The following is a 22146-nucleotide window of genomic DNA, read 5'->3' as shown; positions in this document are numbered from 1 at the left end:
TTTGATGTTTTTTTTCAGATACAGAGACGGAAAATCCAATTATTAACTCTGTAAATTCACAACTTAAAAAAGGAATGCCATTTTGCAAGATGATGGTAAAGATTGTGTGCTTGAGAAGGTGAAGATTTCTGCCTTAAAACCCCACACCAGAGGATGCGTGCAAATAGCACTTAGTCAAATTGTATGTTTTCATTCATCTACAAGAGAACAGAAGCTGACACAAACCCTGCATGATACAAGGCTAAACGTGACATCTTTCTGCAAAATTGAATATATCTTCGTGGGGGTGTAAAGAGCTTCATAATGAAATTAATGAATAAACTAAATATAGAAGCTTGGACTGTAAAATGTTCTTTGGCAGAAATAAGAGCTTGCAAATGTTCCTATAGCCCAGACATGTCAAACACAAGGCCCGGGGGCCGGATCCGGCCCGCGAAGTGGTTTCATGCGGCCCGCGAAGCCATCCTGGAAACAGTGAGGGAATGGCCCCCACTGCCTTGGCCCTGGCCCAGAGACCCTCCTTCTGCCAGAGACCCTCAGATCTGTCCCACTCCCGCCCAGGCCCCCATAGACACCCTCGATGCGAACGATGTAGAGCTGGCCACGCCCACCCAGTAGGCCATACACACTAGCCACGCCCACCCAGTAGGCCACGCCCACCCAGTAGGCCATACCCACCTGGCCCCCTGAGGGCAACTGCAATGCTGATGCGGCCCTCAATGAAATTGAGTTTGACACCCCTGCTATAGCCCATTAAAATTCTCTGTTGTTTTTGGAATTCCCCCCATTATTTAGAAATATTTTTAGATTTCTTTGCACATGCTGCATGTTTGATTTATCCGCACAGATTTTTAATAAGGTTCAGGCTTGGGGACAGTAGAGGCCATTTCTAGAACCTTTGTTTTTCTTTCATATAAGTAAATGTTTCAAGATGGTTTTGGAGGTAGATTTCAGATAATTGTCCTGCTGAAATATCCAACTTTTTTCATCTTCTGTTTCTTCATTGACTTGAACACTAACTTCCAGGTTTTGTTGATATTTAGTAGAATCAGTTCTCTCTTCCAGCTGTACAGTAACTTCTGTCCACTGGCGTTAACACCGGTCCCAAAGTATAATAGATTCATCCCATATTTAATGATTGGCAAAGATGCCTTCTTCTCTTGTGTGATTATGGCTGAACAGTTTAAATTTATTTTTATCAGTTTCAAACAGCTTGTTCCAAAATGTTTCAGTGTTATTAAACTTTTATTTCACATACTTTGGATTCTTGTGACTTCTTGTGTCGAGATTAGAGAAATTTCTCTTCTGGCAACAGTCCCCTGCAGATCCCTGTTGTATAAGCTTTGTCCTGTGGACAGGATCTCTCCAATGTTAGCTCTAATTTTCAGGTCATTTTAGCAAATCTGGCTGGTATTTGATACCTCCAGCAGAGATGTTTTTTGATCGTCCAGATCTTGCCTTTACTTCAACAGTTCCATGTAATTTCCTTTTTCAACACTGCAGTTAGTCCTCGGCTTACGATCACAATTGAGCCCAAAATTTCTGTTGCTAAGTGTGACATTTTTTAAAGTGAATTTTGCCCCGCTTTACGACCTTCCCTGCCACAGTTGTTCAGCGAATTACTGAAGTTGTTAAGTTAGTAGCATGGTGGTTAAGTGAATCTGGCTTCCCCACTGACTTTGCTTGTCAGAAGGTCGCAAAAGGTAAATCACGTGACACCAGGACACTGCAACCATCATAAATACGAATCAGTAGCCAAGCATCCAAATTTTGATCACGTGACCATGGGGATGCTGCAGTGTTCGTAAGTGTGAAAAAAGATCATAAGTCACTATTTCCAGTGCTCTTGTAACTTTGAATGATCACTAAATTAACTGCTGTAAGTCGAGGACTACCTATATTTCTCACGGTTGCGGTTGCTATTTGGAAATATTTAGAGGGGTTGTTTTTTTTAAATAGCAGTCCTTTGTTTTGTGAGAATTAACGATTTTATTTCCAAATGCTTAGTTGCTTAGAAGAGCTCATACAAGTAGTCCCTGACTTACAACCACAACTGGGACAAAAATTTCTGTTGCTAAGCAGGGTCGTTCTTAAGTTAATTGTGCCCAATTTTATGACCTTTTTTGCCATTTGTTAAGTACATCATTGTAGTTATTAAATGAGTTGTGGTTGCTGAAAGAATCTAGCTTGTCCCATTGACTTTGCTTGTCAAAAGTCAACTGGGAAAGTCGCAAATGGTGAACACTAGTCTCTGGGATGCTGCAACCGTCATAAATACATGCCAGTTGCCAAGTGCTTGCATTTTGATCATGTGACCTTGGGGAGACTTGAACTGTCATGAGATCTGGTTGTAAGTCATTGATTTCAATGCTGTTAAAACTTCCAACGGGTGGCTAAAGAAATGGTTGTAAATGCTGAAAGTAGACTAAACGGCAAAACCAAATGGAGAGATTTAAGGTAAAGATAAAGGTTCCCCCGCACATGCATGCTAGTCGTTTCCAACTCTAGGGGCCGGTGCTCATCTCCGTTTCAAAGCCGAAGAGCCAGCACTTGTCCGAGGACATCTCCGTGGTCATGTGGCCGGCATGACTAGACGCCAAAGGCGCACGGAACGCTGTTACCTTCCCACCGTAGTGGTCCCTATTTTTCTACTTGCATTTTTACGTGCTTTCGAACTGCTAGGTTGGCAGAAGCTGGGACAAGTAACAGGCGCTCACTCTGTTACGCGGCACTCGGGATTCGACCCGCCAAACTGCCGACCTTCTGATTGACAAGCTCAGCGTCCTAACCCACTGAGCCACCGGGTCCCTTATAGAGAGATTAGAACGGTGTATTTTTGAACCTAATGTCTCAATCATCTCTTTGCAGTTTATTAACAACTTTACTGTAAAAAAAAAGAAATAGTAGTGAATTAACTGGAGTGCTTTCTAAACTTTGGCACCTGGTTATTCATAATTCTCTTAAGTTTGAATCTAAACAAATTTAAATTATTTCCACGATGATGTTTAACTTTGTAACGTATAGAGGTTGGCTTAGCTTCTGCTTGCTTAGGAATTAATTAGAACATACATACTAATCAAGGTTGCGTAAATTTTGCAGGTAACTATACCTAGAGCAACTTCTACGTATTTACATGGAAATTTATAAATTCGCCCATTTAACCAGTGGAACTCAGGGCGATTGTATAAAATATGTGTAAGAGATTCAGTCTCTTGGCTGATGAATCAACTTTTGGAAACAGGAAGTTTTGAAAACCTTTTACAGGCCAGGCTGCTGTCCATAGTCCATAAATGGTCAGATGTTGTTTATGTGTCATGTTGACAGTGAACCTCCCAGCTCTGGGTAACCAGTTGATCCCCAGAACCAAGTAGCTTTGCTGACATTTCCAGATGATAAACACCTCTGTCAATCCTACTGTATTAGGACTAAAATTTTCCCTTGCAAATGCAGAGGATTATCCGTTTCCTTCTTTCACTTTTTCCCATGCCTTTTAATTAATTTTGCCCTCTCCTCCCTAGAGACCTTTGGCATATATGTCAGGCAGCCAATTAAATTCCCATTTAACCAATTAAAAAAAGGGAGAGGTGGCTGGTCCATAGTGAAGGACTAAATTTGGGCAGAGAAGGTAGTGGTTCCACTTTCCTATGCAAAATAAATTTGATAAATAGAGAAAAATCTGTTTCTTAAATGAAACTCATACAGGTAGTCCTCAACTTACAATCATTTGTTTAGTGACCAACCATTGGAAGCTTTCAGGCACTGAAAAAAGAGACTTTTGACCATTTTTCACACTTATGGCCATTGCAGAATCCCCATGGTCATGTGTTGAAAATTCAGAAGTTTGGCAACTGGCATGTATTATGATGGTTGCAGTGTCCCAGGTCATGTGTTCCCCTTTTGCAACCTTCTGACAAGCAAAGTCAATGGGGAAGCCAGAGTGACTTAAAAAGCATTTTACTAACTTAACAATCGCAGTGATTCACTTACTGTGGCAAGAAAGATTGTAAAATGGGGCAAAACACACTCGTCAACTGTCTTGCTTACATACAGAAATTTTGGGCTCAATTATGGTCATAATATGAGGATATCCTGTCCAGGGCACTCAAATCTCTCTTTTTGCCAGCACAGTTTATATATCAGCTTAATATTTTGTCTTTAATAATTTGAAGAGAGGGAAACACCTCAAAACAAGGGCTTTGGAGTGTGGTCCATTTGAGAGATTTCTGCTGCAAATTACTCCAAATGCACAATTTACTAAAGATACCTAAATAATGATGGGGGGGGGGGGAAATCAAAGTTTCTCCTGTTCTTAAACAGACCTGCCCAGGGCCCTTCTCAGAAGGCTTCTTAATGTGAATCTTTTCTATTTATATATTTAACTCTTTGCCTATATTCAGGATATACTGAAAGTCAGGCCCCATAGATCAACCTGTGTTTTATTAGTGTTATTAATTAATTTTTTTCAGAGAATGTGTTACAGTTACTGTACTTAGGAATGTTTAAAGATCATAAGTCAAATGAATAAGGAAGTGCTTACAAGAAAATGGTAATGAGTTCAAACATATAATGTAATTTCTATAATAAATTATCTTTGGGCCTGACTTTTAGTCCACACTGTCGTTTCCATTAATCCTTTGGCCTCAGTCTGAGGGGTGGGGGTGGGGAGAAATATTGACAGGGAAAATGAATGGCAAGCTCTTTTTAAAAATTAAATATAGGTAAAATTGTCAAGTGGCCTGCTCTGTTTTGTGGTATTAAAGCCTTGCATTTTGTAATGCATGAAGTCTTTTGAACCGTTTGCCTTTAACTGCTTCTGATGTAGGAGAGCTTGAAAAGCATTTGAGATTCTCAAATTCTCTGGCTTTATTGCTGCTTTCATTATGATTAGTCTCACTGTCGGGCAAATTTTTAGACTGGATTTGGCATTTTATCCATCTATCAAGTCCTTCCCAAGAGTCTGGGATTGGCAGATATCATTATTTGACAGTGTTGAAGGTACCGTAGCAGGATGAAAACTGTTCCAAGTAAAGACGCTTTTTGCAATTGGCTGATGGGGATTTTGTCAATGCTGATGATGGTGTTGCAGTCATGCTTCAGTTGTTTTGAGATTGCAATCTTTGCTCTCTTTTGCCACAGTCGTTCTACTTCAATTTGCAGGTCTTTGTATTTTGTGATTTATTTATTTTTTGCAGTTTCTCTCTCTTCTATTCTGCTGTTTCCTGGTACTGTCACATCCACTATTAAGAATTGTTGTCTTTCTTATCAGCAGTGGTTAATTATTTTTATTTTTAGCAGATTTTCATGCCTACTTTTAACGAAGTCCTCCTGTGATGCTCTAATGATAATAGCAAAAAACCCCAAACCCAACATTCTGGGGGTGGATTTAGGAAGTCCGACAATATGCACATTGTAATGTCACAATACCAGGTCTGGACCTTTTGCGTGTGACATCATGTGCATGTACAAAAGAGGGAAGGAAGGAAAAGTACAAGCTTCATGACTGTTGCCAGCCCTTTGAGATAATAGGCAAGGACTAAAACAGATTCCATATATTAGAATTGAACTTACACAACATAGGACCAAGCTATTTGTAGGGCCCCTTTCCCCGTGTTTTTTGTTTACCCCATCAGATCTACAGGTAGTCCTTGACTTACGACTGTAATTGAGCTAGAAATTTTGATGGTGAGTCATGACAGAAGGAAAGTGGGCCACTATATGACTCTTAATGCGGCAGTCATTAAGCAAACCCTGTGGTTGTTAAGTGAACCCATTGTTCAATATGGGGTGCTTTTTGTCAGAAACTGGTAGTAAATGCCGGTTTCGGGCAAATATGTGCTAAATTGCAGTCACATGACCACGGGACACTACAAATGGCTATCAATGCCGGCCAGTTGCACAGCACCCAAAATGCAGTTGTGTGACTATGGATGGCAGGGAGGGCAGATGTCGGAAGTTCGAATCAGGTTGTAAGTAGCTTTTTCAGCGTCCGTTGTAAATTTGAAGGGTTGCTAAGTGACTGGTTGTAGGTTGGGGGTCACCTGTAGTAGAGGAAGCAGACTCTAGATCCTTTCAAATCATCATGCTGGACTCCCCCAGGGTTTTGGCCTTCTCAGTGGCAGGGTCTACCCTATGAGATTTGGACAGACCCAACCCTGTTAGCCTTTTGTAAGGCACTAAGACAGGGGTCTTCAAACTTGGCCCTTTTATGACTTGTGGACTTCAATGCCCAGAATTCCTCAGCCAGCATGCCTGGCTGAGGAATTCTGTGAGTTGAAGTCCACAAGTCATAAAAGGGCCAAGTTTGAAGACCTCTGCACTAAGACCTGGCTCTTTTCCCAGGTGTTTGAGTCAGGACGCTATTACTATTGTGCCTTTTTTTTCTTCTGTGAGTGGGTTTTATCCTTGGTCACAAAGGGTTATAGGCCTGGGAGGGGGGTGTTTTTGGTTTTTTGGTTTTTTTTTTGCATTTTTAATCCTTGTGTGAGATGGGCAGCCATATAAATGATATAATTTGAATGAATAGAAATAAACTCTATTGACACAGGCTATAACAATAACATTTTGGAAGGCTGAGTGTTCCCTTCCTCATATTTTTTTATTTTTTTATTTTTTATTTTAATTCCATTTATATCCCGCCCTTCTCCGAAGACTCAGGGCGGCTTACAAGCTTAGCAGTAGCCTTCATTCTATGTATATGCCTGCTTATTAGGGCTTTCACACCCCCCCCCAAGCAGCATTATTACAAAGTCAGCTTAATTGCCCCCAACAATCTGGGTCCTCATTTTACCTACCTTGGAAGGATGGAAGGCTGAGTCAACCTTGAGCCTGGTGGGATGCGATTAGTAAATAAGGGTGGATCCAGCCTGAGCTTCTTTCTCATGCTATCTCTGCTTCCTAGACAGAGAAAACCTGCTTTTTTTGCTTCTGTAAGCATTTCTGCAGTTTTTCCCAGGTCATTTTTTAAGTCTCTCTAGGGCAGGTGTGTCAGACTGGCGATCCGCAGGCTGGATGCATCACACACAGGCTCCACACAATACGTCATGTGACACTATTGAGTTTGACACCCGTGCTCTAGGGAGTGAAGAGGGAGCCTTGTGGGCTTAGGTCCGTTGCTGCAGTGGGGAAGGAGCAACTTTGATCCTCCTTATTTCATTCTGCACACTCAGTTGCTCCACCGGTGGGGCCCACTGGTGCACCTACCCTGTCTCACCCTCTGAAAGATTGCCAAGCGATTGAAAGAGATTTACTTGAGTCCCTAGCGGGTGTGGTTTATTTAAATTAAATGATGATGATGATGTTGGAAGGGATCTTGGAGGTCATCTAGTCCAACTCCCTGCTCAGGCAAGAAACCCTATACTATACCTGGCTTGCATCACGGAGACTTGGTTGGGCCCGGAGGGTGGGGTCCCTTTGGTTGACCTCTGCCCACCAGGTTTCCGGGTGCTACACTGACCACGAGCTCAAGGTAGGGGTGGGGGTGTGGCGGTAGCTATCAGGGAGACCTTATGTCCGCGGGAGACCACCGTTCCTCAGATAGTCGGGTGTGAGTCTCTCTTCTTGAGATTTGGTCCGGGGGCGCAGTTGGGCTTGCTGCTGGTGTACTTTTCGCCTAGTCGCGCAGCGGCAGCCCTGCCCGAGCTGCTCAATATCCTCTCGGGGTTGGTGATTGAGTTCCCCAAACTTATAGTTTTGGGTGACTTCAATCTACCATCCCTGGGAGGCTCATCTGAGCTAGCTCGGGAGTTCATGGCTTCCATGACGGCCATGGACCTGATGCAAGTAATTTCTGAACCAACTCATGAGGGAGGCCACACCCTTGACCTGGTTTTTTATCTGGACGGTGGTTTGATGATCTTGGTGGGGGCTCTCCATTTATTATGCCCCTGTCATGGACCGATCATCACCTCCTGCGGCTAGTCTTCCGTTTTGCCACCCCCCGCCGTGGGGGTACGGAGCCAATTAGATGGTACCGCCCCAGACGCTTAATGGATCCTGATAGATTCCAGGCGGCGCTGGGGTCCCCACCTGCCTCCGTTGCTCACAACTCGGCGGATGCCCTAGTGGAAGCCTGGGAAAGGGCGGCCACTGAGGCACTTGACCGAGTTGTACCCTTGCGGCCCCTGACCCGGTGCAGATCCCAACGAGCTCCATGGTTCTCCTCGGAGCTCCGGGAGATGAAGCGTCGGAAACGGGGCCTAGAGAGCTGTTGGAGGTCCAGCCGATCCGAATCCGACCGGTTGCGACTAAGAACCTTTATTAGGTCTTATCTCGCAGCGATGAGGACGGCGAGGTGTAATTACTTCTCTGCCCTCATCGCGTCCGCAGAAAATCGCCCGGCCGCCCTGTTTAGGGTGACCCGCTCCCTCCTTAATCAGGAGGTGAGGGAGGATCCTTTGCAGAGTCGTGCCGAGGAGTTTGGACAACATCTGCTGGATAAAATCGCTCGGATTCGGACCGGTCTGGACTCCAACTGGGCAGAGTCTGACGAGCAGGACACGGACGGTCTTGATGTTATCTGGGAGGAGTTTGATTCTGTAACCCCTCAGGAAGTGGACAGGATTATGGGGAGGCTGAGCTCCACCACATGTTTATTGGACCCGTGCCCTTCTTGGCTGGTTTATGCAGCCCGGGAGAGGACACGAGGCTGGTTCCAGGCAGTTATATCTGCTTCCTTGAGTGAGGGTAATTTCCCCGCCGTCTTGAAGGAGGCGGTGGTGAGACCTCTCCTCAAGAAGCCTGTTCTGGACCCAGCTGTTTTGAACAACTTTCGTCCGGTCTCCAACCTTCGCTTTCTTGCGAAGGTTGTTGAGAGTGTGGTGGCGCATCAGCTTCCCCTGGTCCTGGATGAAACGGATTATCTAGACCCGTTCCAATCGGGTTTCAGGCCCGGGTACAGCACGGAGACAGCATTGGTCGCTCTGGTGAATGATCTCTGGAGGGCTCGGGACAGAGGATATTCCTCTGTCCTTGTCCTATTAGACCTCTCAGCGGCTTTCGATACCATCGACCATGGTATCCTGCTGCGGCGTCTCTTGGGAGTGGGAGGCACAGTTCTTCAGTGGTTCTCCTCCTATCTCCTGGGACGCTCGCAGTCGGTGTTGGCAGGAGGACAGAGGTCGACCCCTAGGACCCTCGCTTGTGGAGTTCCTCAGGGGTCGGTCCTCTCGCCTTTCCTGTTCAACATCTACATGAAACCGCTGGGTGAGATCATTCGTGGTTTTGGAGTTGGGTATCATCAATATGCCAATGATACCCAACTTTTTATTTCGACCCCAAACCACCCCAGTGATGCCCTCGATGTGATGTCCCATTGCCTGGAGGCGGTTCGGGCCTGGATGGGGAGGAACAGACTTCAACTCAACCCTGACAAGACTGAGTGGCTGTGCATTCCGGCATCCCGGGACATTCAAAATATTCCATCTCTTCTTATGGGGGGTGAGTCCTTACCCCCCGTGGATAGGGCTCGCAACTTGGGAGTCCTCCTAGACTCACGACTTACTCTGGAAGATCATATAGTGGCCGTGACTAGGGGGGCTTTCGCCCAGGTTCGCCTGGTGCGCCAGTTGCGGCCCTATCTGGACCGGGATGCCCTGTGTACGGTCACTCATGCGCTCGTGACCTCTCGCCTGGACTACTGCAATGCTCTCTACATGGGGCTTCCCTTGAAGACCACTCGGAGGCTCCAACTGGTACAGTATGCAGCCGCGAGAGTTGTCTTGGGAGTTTCCCGGTACTCCCATGTTACACCTTTGCTCCGCGAGCTGCATTGGTTACCAGTTGTCTTCTGGGTGAGGTTCAAGGTTTTGGTTATGATCTTTAAGTCCTTACATGGCATGGGTCCGGGATACCTCGAGGACCACCTGCTGCCGGCGTCAACTCCCCTCCGCCCTGTGCGTGCCCACAGAGAGGGTCTCCTCAGGGTGCCTCCGGTCAGGGAATGTCGACTGGTGGCCCCCAGGGGGAGGGCCTTCTCTGTGGGTGCTCTGGCACTATGGAACCAACTGCCGGTTGAGCTCCGGATGGCATCGGACCTTCGCTCCTTCCGCCGCGGGCTGAAGACCCACTTATTTGAACTAGCTGGTCTGGCCTGATGGGGCGGGTTTTTTAATGGGTTTTTTACTATTTTATTGTCATTGTATTTTAATTGGGCATTGGTTTAATTTCTTTTAATTTTTGTATTGTTATTTATTTATATATGCCCTGTTAACCGCCCTGAGTCCTTCGGGAGAAGGGCGGTATAGAAATTGAATAAACCTAAACCTAAACCTAAACCTATTTCAGACAAGTCTCTTCTTAAAAACTTCCAGGGTTGGAGCATTCACAGCTTCTGGAGGCAGGTTGTTCCACTGATTAATTGTACTCACTGTAAGGAAATTTCTCCTTAGTTCTAGGTTGCTTCTCTCTTTGGTGAGTTTCCATCCGTTGCTCCTTGTCCTGCCTTCAGGCGCTTTGGAGAATAGCTTGACTCCCTCTTCTTTGTGGCAGCCCCTGAGATATTGGAACACTGCTATCATGTCCCCCCTCATTCTTCTCTTCATTAAACTAAGCTAAAGGTTCCCCGGCACATGCGTGCTAGTCGTTTCCAACTCTAGGGGCCGGTGCTCATCTCCGTTTCAAAGCCGAAGAGCCAGCGCTTGTCCGAGGACGTCTCCGTGGTCATGTGGCCGGCATGACTAGATGCCAAAGGCACACGGAACGCTGTTACCTTCCCACCGTAGTGGTCCCTATTTTTCTACTTGCATTTTTATGTGCTTTCGCACTGCTAGGTTGGCAGAGGCTGGGATGAGTAACAGGCGCTCACTCTGTTACGCGGCACTTGGGATTTGACCCACCAAACTGCCGACCTTCTGATCGACAAGCTCAGCGTCCTAACCCACTGAACCACCGCGTCCCTTTCATTAAACTAGACATACCCAATTCCAGCAACTGTTCCTTATATGTTTTAGCCTCCAGTCCCCTGATCATCTTTGCTGCTCTTCTCTGTACTATGTACTCTTTCTAGGGCCGGATGCGTCACGCGGAAGCTGCACTCACCCCATTGCTGGCAGTGGCACAACTGTCCCGATACGTTGCGCGACATCACGTGACCATCATGGTCATATTCTGACAGTTGTAAAGCAGGTCCCTCATATAAACAACCCAATTTTACAATTTTTACGGCAGTGATTGTGAAGCAGCCCTTAAAGGAACCAGTGGTTCCCCTGTAGGCCAGTTTTGCTGAAAACTAGACGTAAATGCCGGTTTTCAGCAAATAATGTTGTGAAATATGGTCACATGACTGTGGGACGCTGCAAACAACCATATCTGTGGGTCAATTGCCAAGTGCAGTTGTGACCACAGGGGAGCAGCCATTGGTGTCTGAATCCCTACTCCCAGGGAGGGCCATTGTAAATTTGAACGGTTACTAAGTGACCAATCGTAAATTAGGACTGTCTGTATCCAGAGCACAAATGGAATAAATCTACAAATTGTTGTGCTTGGCTCTGTTGTTTTTTTTCTCCAAAAGAGGTGCAGTCGGGAATGTTAACCAGAATATTTTGAGGTTGGGATAACTTCATAGAATATCTTCCAGAAAATTTACAAGCTAATTTGAGGGCTAATTCACATGGAGCTCCGTTTCCATCTCTCCTGTTTGCCATCCTTCGCTCCCTAGACACTAAAATGGACGTTCTGAAACTTGAGCTGGCCACGAACAAGGAGTGTATAGGGTTTAATTTGTTTTCAATTTCTGTATTTGTGCATTTTGATATTTATGTCACTGTTCACCGCCCTGAGTCCTTAGGGAGAAGGGCGGTATACAAATCAAATAAATAAATAAATAAATAAATATTGGAAGTGGTGGCCCTTTGAGAGCTGCATGCAATGAAATTTCATTTTGCTGTATGCCGATTGGTGTACATTTCAAGTGACAAGATTGTTGTTGTTGTTGTTGTTAACCTCAGAGCGGTCCTTTCTTCAGTCATGAGGATGGTGGTAGTACATTGGAAAGGCTTCTCTCCCAAGGACTCCCAAATCTGGTGTGCACCAGGCGTGGAAATAGAAGCATCTCTCCCCTGCTTTATTGCAACCTTCCTTCCTTCCTTCCTTCCTTCCTTCCTTCCTTCCTTCCTTCCTTCCTTCCTTCCTTCCTTCCTTCCTTCCTTCCTTCCTCTTGCAAATATTTAGAATCAAAGGTCAGAGGGAAAGTGCATGATATGAGGAAGCAGGTGCTGGGATGATGCATTGCACTAATGAAATGCAAGGACAAATTACTTTGGAAAGGAGCGGGATGATGGTGGTGTCTCACAGCTTTTTAGCAATGACTTAAAAGGTTCATGTTGCAACATTAAGATTTGTGTGAGACCAGCAGCATGTTGCAACATAATTGAAATAGTTACAACCCATAGGCCTCTTTGTCCGACTCCAGGAGGAGGAGAAGGGAGCAGCTAGTGAAAGGTTTTCTATAGTAGGATGGCTGTTTTTTTGGGGTTTTTTTAAAGCCAGATAGAAATAAAGCAACATGTATAGAAGGGATCTGGCTTGTCCACCCTGCAACCATAGGTGTGTTTTGCAGAGCTCAGATCATAGCTCTTAATATGACAAATGGGGGAAAGCAATCCTAGCAAATGTATTAAATTAATTCAACATAGATTTTTTTTGTATTAATTCAAAACAAAGTTGCCTTTCATCTCATCTCCAGCTATTGCTAATTGCCTGTCTGTAGTTTTATTGGAGCCATCCATTTTGGGGCGATGTATTATCTAATTAAGATAAAATAATCATGTATTTTTTGATGTGTGTTTGATGAACCAATCTTGCATGAGGGAGCAAGGTTCATTAACTTGAGGGCCACATAAAAGTAATCCTCAACTTACAACCATTCTTTTAATAACTCTTTGAAATAGCAATAGCACCTAGACTTATATACCGCTTCACAGTGCTTTACAGCCCTCTCTAAGCGGTTTACAGAGTCAACATATTGCCCCCAACAATCTGAGCTCTCATTTTATCCACCTCAGAAGGATGGAAGGCTGAATCAATCTTGGGCCCTGTCAAGACTGAACTGGTTGTGGACAGAGTTAGCCTACGATGCTGCATTTTAGCCACTGCACCCCCATGGCTCCTCTTACAGGTAGTCCTTGACTTGCAATCACAATTGAGCCCAAAATTTATGTTGTTAAGTGAGACATTTGCCCCATTTTACAACCTTTCTTGACATGGTTGTTAAGTGAATCACTGCGGTTGGTAAGTTAGTAACCTGGTTGTTAAGTGAATCTGGCTTCCTCATTGACTTTGCTTGTCAAAAGGTGATCAAATATACCTTGGGACACAGCATGATCACATGATCATGGGGATGCTGCAAAGATCGTAACTCTGAAAAATGGCCATAAGTCACTTTTTTCATTGCCATTGTAACTTTGAACGGTCACTGAATGAACTGTTGTAAATCAAGGACTACCTGTATGATAGCACAAAAAAAAGTGGCTTATGATAGATTCTCATTCTTGTAACCGTTGCCACCTCTCATGGCCATGTAATCAAAATTCAGGCACTTGTAACTAGTACACATTTACGGTAACTGACTGTTCCTGGAGTCACATGATTGCTCTTTGCAAACCTTCTAAGACAGCTGGCTGAGGAATTCTGGGAGTTGAAGTCCACAAGTCTTAATGTTGCCGAGTTTGAAGACCCCTGTTCTAAGACAACTTCTGAAAAAAATCAATGTCCAAAGCTGGATTCACTTATACTTAATAACCAAGGTGATTAACTTAAAAGCTGTGGTAAAAAAAAAGGTCGTAAGATCAGGGGTGGCTCAATTAACAATTGCCTTGCTTAGCAGCGGAACTCCAGGCCCAGTTGCGGTTGTAAGTCAAGGACTGTGTGAAAGGTTTTGCATTGCAGCTTGAAGGCCACACTCCCCAAATGGTCAAAGCCTAGACAGACCCATTTTGTGGTAGCGCTTTTAAGGAGAAAATGAACACTTTGGCTTTCTACAGGTTTTAAGGAAGACAGTTTGTCCCTTAGGCCAGGGGTCCCCAGCCTCTGGGACGTGGGCCACCATTCGGCTGTGGCCTGTTTGGAATTGGGCTACGCAAGCAGCAGGCCGGTGGGCAATTGCGCATGTGTGTGTGTGCCAGTCTGCCACTCGCGCAAGGGCTGTGTGCGTGCATGTGCGCATGTGTGCACTGGCCCACCACTTGTGTGGCCCAATTCCTCTCCCCCCCCACCAGCCGCCAAGCGGCAAAGGTTGAGGACAGCTGCCTTGGGCCTCTGAAGTGTTAAAAATGTCCAAAGGTTTTGGTAACTGCATGATTGATGGTGCCCTACTTACATGTCTGGAAGCTCTCAATTAAGAAAGTATATATTCCCACTTCCTCCTCCTCCCTCCCCCATGTCTTCTAATCTGTTTGTTTGATCAACTTTTCATGGCATTTTGAAAGTTTCACTCTTTTTTGTGTGTGACCAATCAAACTAACAAAAGTGAATTTCGTATGGAGGTGGGTTTTTTTTTGTTTTGTTTTTTTGAGGCAAAGGGTGGTATTGGTTTTACTCTGGACGTGCTTTCGGTTTGCATGTTTGCAGTCAGCACCCAAGGGAAAGCAAATATTTAAGTGTTAAATAGGGCTCTATAAATGCAGTATTTAAAGAGAACATTGGGTAATATTGCTGCGGCCAACAAAGGAATTAGATCCTGAAGGGCATTAAACTCTCCACCCATTGCTCTTAAAAAAGAATGCCTTGAATGCCTCCTTTTTTAGCTGAGTGTTTTGAAATGAATCTATCATTCTAACATATTTTTTTAAAAGGTTCTTCTTAGTCTGTATCCAATTTGAAAGGGAAATAAAATATAAATACCACAGAAGAGTAGCTGGCCATGGACATGGTGTTGACAGGAGGGATTTAGCTCCTGGGAACATGTTGCATGTTACCAGGATGATGGTCTACTTAGGCCAAGATGGATTGCACAGAGAAAGACTTAAGAATTATGAGTTTTGGCTGAATTGCATCACAATTGGATGCTTTAAAGAGGGAGTTTGGAATGATAACCCAGGATTAAGAACTTCAGACAGAAATCTGTGCCCTGCTGTAATAAATCAAAGAATAATGGTTCTGAGACCTGTTAACTTACTCAAGGAAAAACCAGGAAGTCAATTACCTGATAGAATATGGGGAAAAAACAAAGTGACCTTAAACTCTTATGACAGGAAGACAATTATGATTTTAATGGCTACAGCAGAGACCTGATGGGATAATCGCATAAATGGGTGAAAGTAAGTTGAAAGAGGCAACTACAAGAAAAAGTGGAACTTTTTTGGGTAATTGCCGTCATCTGCAGGTTCTGGGGAATGTAACAGATAGTCCTCAGCTTATAACAATAATTAAGACTAAAATTTCTGTTGCTAAGTGAGACAGTTGAGTTTTGTCCCATTTTGCGACTTTTCTTGCCACAGTTTTAAGAAAATCGCTGCAGTTGTTCAGTTAGTAACACAGTTGTTAAGTGAATCAGGCTTTCCCATTAACTTTGCTTGTCAGAAGGTCGCAAAAAGTGACCACATGGTGCTGGGACACTGCAACCATCATAAATATGAGTCAGTCGCCAAGCATCTGAATTTTGATAAGGTGTCCATCAGGATTCTGCAACAGACGTAAATGTGAAAAATGGTCATAAGTCACTTTTTTAGTGTCATAACTTCGAATAGTGACTAAATGAACAGTTGTAAGTCAAGGACTACCTGTACTTCATGTGACCCAATTGGTTAAAATGTGAAAGTAAGAAAAAAACCCAAAATTGATTTATTTGTTATTGCCATCCATCTCGAACAAGCGACTCTGGGTGGTGAACAAATAAGATATTCTTGGCATAGGTCAGGGGTAGGCAACCTTGGCTCTTTTGTGACTCGTGGACTTCAACTCCCAGAATTCCTGAGCCAGCCGTGCTGAGGGGAAAGGGAGAGGTTTCCAAGCTGAGCTCAGGAATTCTGGGAGTTGAAGTCACTTTAAAAAAGTGACGACCGGTCCTTCTTCTTGGAACAATTGCAACATCCCCACAGTCATGGGATCAAAATTTGGCACTTGGCACTTGATAATCTATCATATTTAATCAATGTTATTGTTAGGCTTATTATCTTTATTGATATATATTTACCCAGACAACATGCTGTTTGCCAAATATTGAATGTCATTGGGGGGAACCCCAGTCCCTACCCTTAACCTTTTCCCTACCCTATCCCAAGTCCCTATTTCCCTACCTTCCTTTTTAACCCTATAAAACTAATAAAAATATGTTTTTTTAAAAAATTGGCACTTGGTAATTGCCATGTTTTTAGGACGGTTCAGTATCCAGGGGTCCTGAAGTCCCCATTTGTGACCGTCCCAGATGGTTTCTGACCGGCAAAGTCAAGGGTTCACTTAACTGCAATGATTTGCTTAACAACCGTGGCAAATAAGGTGGTAAAATTGGGCGCAACTCACTTAGCCACCACCTTGCAAAGCAACAGAAATTCTAGTGGTCATAAGTTGAGGACTACCTAAACCTGCTAAAAATGATAAACTCCCTTGAGTTTGATTTGACTCCTAGTGGCTACCTATCCATATCGCTGAAGTTTTACTGGAAACAATTTGGAAATGGCTTCCCATTGTTTTCTTACAGGTTGCTTTTTGCCTCCCCCATCTATAGCTCTGGGGTTTTCAAGCGCTTTCTGTCTAATGACACCAACAAAGTCCGGTCCTGCTTAGCTTCTCTAAAAGCAGCCAAGGTTGGTTAGATTCTGCCACCTGCTGTGATCGGTGACTGCCACCAATCAACCATTGAGGCTGAACAGGTGGATGATGTTCTCACAACCGATTGCCGTAGTAGTGATGAGGGCATTAATCATCTAACCGTACCTGTGAGACTCGTTTATTTGTTTATTTTGCAAACTGTGTATGGCAGCCCATCCTTAATCCAATAACTCCAGCTGGCTAACCAAGCAACAAGAAGAAAAGCATTCAGACCAGCGAAAGGAGCAGTACAAGACACCAGTTAAAATAGTCAGCTCCTTAACAATGCAGAGCAAACCACACAGCCAGGCTCCGTTAGCAATTTTAAGGAAGCCTGAAAGGCCAACAGAGTCAAAATATGTTCTGCCTCTTTTGAATTTTTGAAAAAATCCCTGATGTTTTGCCGACAGCTTTCTCATTCAACATGTTTAGCATGTTATATTGTGAGCATATCAGCACCACCTCCCCTTCTATAAGATTAATATACATACATACATACATACATACATACATACGTACGTACATACGTACATACGCTTGCCTAGTGTGCAAGCAGGCCAGGTTCGAATCTCAGAAGGGTGTGGCTGGCTGATGGGAGCAAAGCAGCTTGAAATAGCTATACCAGTCTTCCTTTAATTCTTTGTTAGCAATCCAAATTTAATATACATACATACATACATACATACATACATACATACATACATACCTCAATTTACAGCAGATTGTTTAATGACTGTTCAAAGTTACAACGGCACTGAAAAAAGTGACTTGCGACCATTTTCCCACATACGAATATCCATGGTCACGTCATCAAAATTCAGATGCTTGGCAACTGACTCATATTTGTGATGGTTGCAATGTCCTGAGGTCTTGTGATCACCTTTTGCAACCTTCTGACAAGCAAAGTCAATGGGGAAGCCACATTCACTTAACCGTGTTACAAACTTAACAAGTGCAATGATTCACTTAACAACTGTGGCAAGAAAGGTCGTGAAAAGGAGCAAAACTCACTTAACAAATGTCTCACTTAACAACATAAATTTTGGCTTCAACTGTGGTCACAAGTTGAAGACTACTTGTATATATATATATATCCATCCATTATCTATCTATCTATCTCCCATCCATCCATCCATCCTGGCATTTTATAACATAAAACAGAGTAAACACGTAAAAGCTGATTAAAATCACAAGCCACCACTAAACCCGAAGTGTCATGGTGACCATTCATTCCCAAGAGGCCCAGCCTTTGCTTTTAATCGTTTTTGGAAATCCAGTCATGAGGATTCTAATTTAATCTCAGTGGAATTAGATATTAACCAATAATTTCATATTTGCTAATATGGAAGATGTAGTAGACAAAGTGGAACTGGCAGCAATTTTTAGGGGAACTGACCTTGGGAAGTTGGAATTTTTGCGTTTTAACAGAAGGTTTGGACTCGGTTGTGGTCATAAGTCAAGGACTACCTATGTCTCATTGAATGTAAGATGCAGAATAAAGAGCCTCATTTATAGAGAGTAATAAGACTCCAGGAGAAAATAAAATCTTTGTGATGGGAGGAATCCCTATCACGGTAGTGGTGAGCACTGGGACTCTAAATGAGTTCAGATAGGCTGGATAATGCCTTGGTGCACATGGACTTCAACTGGGCTACCTGCATTCATAAATGGTCTGTCAACGCTGCTAACATTGGATGTTTTTGCTTTGACGACATATGGCCTGCACAGCTTAGAGAAAGGATTACACTCATAAAATTAAAAATAGTTGCGGGCCACAAAGGAATAGCTGGTGTGCCAGTTAGTTGTCCGATGGTTGGCAGCAGTGATGGGCCTGGCATCATCAGTGAGACTTGGAGGCGCTCAGCAGAGGGTCTGCCAGGATAATGGCAGCCGATTCTTCCTGGCATCAGCAAAGTGTGGCAATACTGAATTTAACTGAATTTTTTACAGATGCCAGCGGGCCACATATTACACTGGCCTTCTGGCCTACAGTCCTCCTTTCTCTCTATGAAGCAAGTCCTGTGCCTCTGTTGACATATTTTGAAATTGGTTACCCTTTAACCATGAATGTGGGAAATATATAATCCTCCTTTTTGGGGTGAAAAAAAGAAGACAGCACTTAAATGGCTAGTAAACTGAATCACGGTCAGTTCTGAAAGCCATGTGTGATTTTGTTTGGTTGATATTTCCTGCCTCTGGAATCTTAAAAGGAGAAACCCCCCTTCTTATCTCTGCTAGATTCTTTTCACTGAGTTTTGCAACTGGGGGGAAGCACCTTGTGGGGTCTCGGAAGGGTCTCGGAAGCTAAGCAAGGTCAGACTAGCTTGAAGGGGACACTGCAGGGAAATCCCAGGGTCTGGCTGTAGGCTGGACTGGACATCTGAAAAAGACAGTGGCAAACCGCTTCTATATTGTTGCCTGAAAAAAAATATGTTGTTTTTCATCTTTTGTGAGAGTTTTTACTTTGCAACCAAAGGGGGACATTCACTGCATTCTGGCTGTCTTGCAGGAGTTGTCTGTTTAATTTTTGTCTCGTGGTCAGTGAATCGTCCTTCATGAGCAGATTTTGTGTTCATGACTTACACAGTCTTTTTCAATTCACCAGTATGCTGCTAAATTAGAAACCAGAAATTAGTATATTTTCTGCATAAAACTCCCTCGTGTGATGCCAAATGGGAAATGTTTGCTTTTCTTTCCTTCTTTGTCTTAAATTCTCTTTCTTATTTTACAGGGAAGAACCTCTACACAAATGAATATGTAGCAATCAAGTTGGTAAGCTTATTTCTAGCGTATATTGTTGTCGGGTTTTGAAGTTGGTCCTTTTTTTTCCTTCCTATTAATTCCTAACAAACAAGATCGGTGTTTCTCAACCTTGGCAACTTTAAGATGTGTAGGCTTCCAGCTCCCAGAATTCCCCAGCCAGCATGGGAATTCTGGGAGTTGAAGTCCACAAGTCTTCAAAGTTGCCAAAGTTGAACAACCTGGTCTAGATCCTTCTGTAGGCCAGGCATGTGGCCTGCTCCTGGGCTGTGGATCTAAATCTATCAAAGAGTCACGGTGTTGATCTCTTTCATGCTTAGCATCATCTGAATTAGCAGCTAGTCTCCAACAAATCTGTTAAAAGAAAGTACAGTTTCTCTCCCCAGAAAGTGAGAGACCCTGTGTATACAATAATGGTCACTTTGATTTAAGTTAGTGTGAAATATTGATTGACACCTGTAAAGTAATCCTTTGAAAAAGAAATGAAATAATTCAGTGACACTTCAGAAGCTGAGAGCAGCAGTGAAAGGTTTGGGGGCCTTGTGCTCCATTTCGTTGGATGAAAATGCCACAAACGTTTAGCTCATAACAATTCGCCTTTCAAGTACCACAAGGCTCCAAGCTTGTTCTTGCTGAGGCTGACTGATGTGACTATGCTTCTAAAATTGGTAGTATAATGGTGTATCTCCCCGTAATTAACTGGAAAGACTTAGCATCTGGCTAGTTCTTCGGTTTTGCTATCATAGCCATTCCTAACAATTTGTCCCCTCTTCTTTCGTATAGTCTTCCTGATTGCATTCTTTCCAGAAGTGTTGGGATTCTGCATCCCCAAATGCCTAGCTGGCATTTCCATTTTGGCTTTTTAGAAAGAATTCTGAGAGTTGTGGTTGCTACGCAATTGGAGGTTCAGACTAAAGATGGTGGGTGGGCTTTTAATGACTCCTATGCTGAGTTGGCTTGATGTCCTTGATCCTCTCCAGTGCCAACATTGACTTAGAGCAGGGCTGGCTGAGGAATTCTGGGAGTTGAAGTCCACAAGTCATAAAAGGGCCACGTTTGAAGACCCCTGGCTTAGAGGCAAGTCCCATTCAGTCAGGTAGGCCTGCAGCCTTAGTTCCCCTCCATTGACAATCCATTCACAATCACTGCCTCACATTTGTTGTTTGTTTGCAATTATCTCTTGTGTCATTAACAAATGTATGGCTATAGGGTTTGTAACTTTTCTTTTTTCTAGGAACCTATCAAATCCAGAGCTCCTCAGCTGCATTTGGAATACCGATTCTATAAACAGCTTGGCAATGCAGGCGAGTAAAAGCAAGCAATTTGTAGAACTATCTAGAAAAAGGTTTGTTTTTTTAAAAAAGTTCTCTCAGTTTTCTGGAAAAGGTTTTTTTAAAGATTTTTTTAAAAAAGTTTATTTCAGTTTCCTTATCCTGGTGAGTACAGAGGAATTGTTGCTTTGTTTAAAAGTGTTTGTAAGAAGTTTAATTCTTGGAACATGCTTCCTTAATATGCCTGTTTGATTACCTAATTACTAACCTCTCCTGTCTCCACTATCGTAGTCATTCTAACTTCTGAAGCTCTTTTTTTCCCTTTTAAACTTTGATAGTTTAATAAAACTCACCTCGGTACGCATGAATTTTTTGTGTGTGTATTGATTCTGCTGCAGGTGTTTAAAGAAGTTGATGCATGTTACATTTTTAAAACTTCTGTGAACTCTGTTTATGTGTGAACAATATTTTAAAATTTTATCTGTTAAAAACACAGTTCAAAGGAAAAGCTGATACACGTTTAGAGAAGATTTTTTTTATTTTCTCTCCTCAAGGATTAAAAGGATTTTAAATAGGATCTGTGTTGACCTGCAGAATACTTACGTTAGGGTACTGCAATTGAACAACCATTTGTCTGAAATAGTATAGGATCTCCTGCTTGTGCAGGGGGTTGGACTAGAAGACCTCCAAGGTCCCTTCCAACTCTGTTATTCTGTTAAATATCAGATGTTCTTCTAGTGCAGTGAGTCTCAACCGTGGCAACTTTAACTTTTGTGGACTTCAATTCCCAAAGTTCTTGGACTTGAAGTCCACAAGACTTAAAGTTGCCAAGATTGGACACCCCTGATCTAGAAATAAACTGTAGAGCCATGTTCACCTCGTCCAAACCACCCCTCTGCAATCACATCACTTTCTTTTCCACCCTTTCCAGAAGGAATCCCTCAGGTCTACTACTTTGGGCCATGTGGAAAGTACAACGCCATGGTCTTGGAGCTGCTGGGCCCAAGCCTAGAAGACCTCTTTGACTTGTGTGACCGGACATTCACTCTCAAGACCGTTCTTATGATTGCCATCCAACTGGTGAGCATCCATTTTGTACATCCTTTGCTACTATCTTCACGCAACCTTCAAGACTTAGGTCCAGCCCCAAACCTCCCGCTCAGTTAAAGCAACCCGGAATTTTCTCAATTAAGGAGCAGCTGTCAAGGCAGCAAGCTGCTCAATTCTTCTTTCATTACCCTCCTTGATTTGTGTGCCGTATGTCAAGCTCCTTTCCTGCCAGTCAGCAGAAAAACACAGCGGAAGTGAATTTTCTCTTTAACCTGCAGAGCGCCTTGTGTTTCCTTATTGAGTTTGGAGAAAGGTTAATTTCAAA

At 43.5% G+C, this 22146-nt stretch overlaps 2 protein-coding genes across 4 annotated transcripts in view; one reads left to right on the top strand and one right to left on the bottom strand.

Moving 5' to 3' along the window:
- CSNK1G2 (casein kinase 1 gamma 2) overlaps window positions 1–22146 on the top strand; it is a 97328-nt gene that overhangs the window by 46912 nt on the left and 28270 nt on the right. For all 3 annotated transcript variants that reach the window (XM_081313943.1, XM_081313944.1, XM_081313942.1), the window contains exons 3-5: window positions 19472–19512; window positions 20735–20804; window positions 21703–21851. In XM_081313943.1, coding sequence (XP_081170069.1) covers window positions 19472–19512; window positions 20735–20804; window positions 21703–21851 — 260 coding nt within the window. The remainder of the gene's footprint in view (window positions 1–19471; window positions 19513–20734; window positions 20805–21702; window positions 21852–22146) is intronic.
- The window catches only part of BTBD2 (BTB domain containing 2), a 54277-nt gene continuing 51122 nt past the window's right edge, over window positions 18992–22146 (bottom strand). Inside the window, exon 12 of the transcript XR_014024629.1 lies at window positions 18992–19352. The gene's annotated coding sequence lies outside the window, so the exon portion shown is untranslated. The remainder of the gene's footprint in view (window positions 19353–22146) is intronic.

This window comes from Vipera berus (genome assembly GCF_964194415.1).
Source record: "Vipera berus genome assembly, chromosome: 1".
In the NCBI taxonomy this organism is placed as follows: domain Eukaryota; kingdom Metazoa; phylum Chordata; class Lepidosauria; order Squamata; family Viperidae; genus Vipera; species Vipera berus.
The sequence above is the reverse complement of the archived record's forward strand: the minus strand, read 5'-3'. Positions and strand labels throughout refer to the sequence as shown.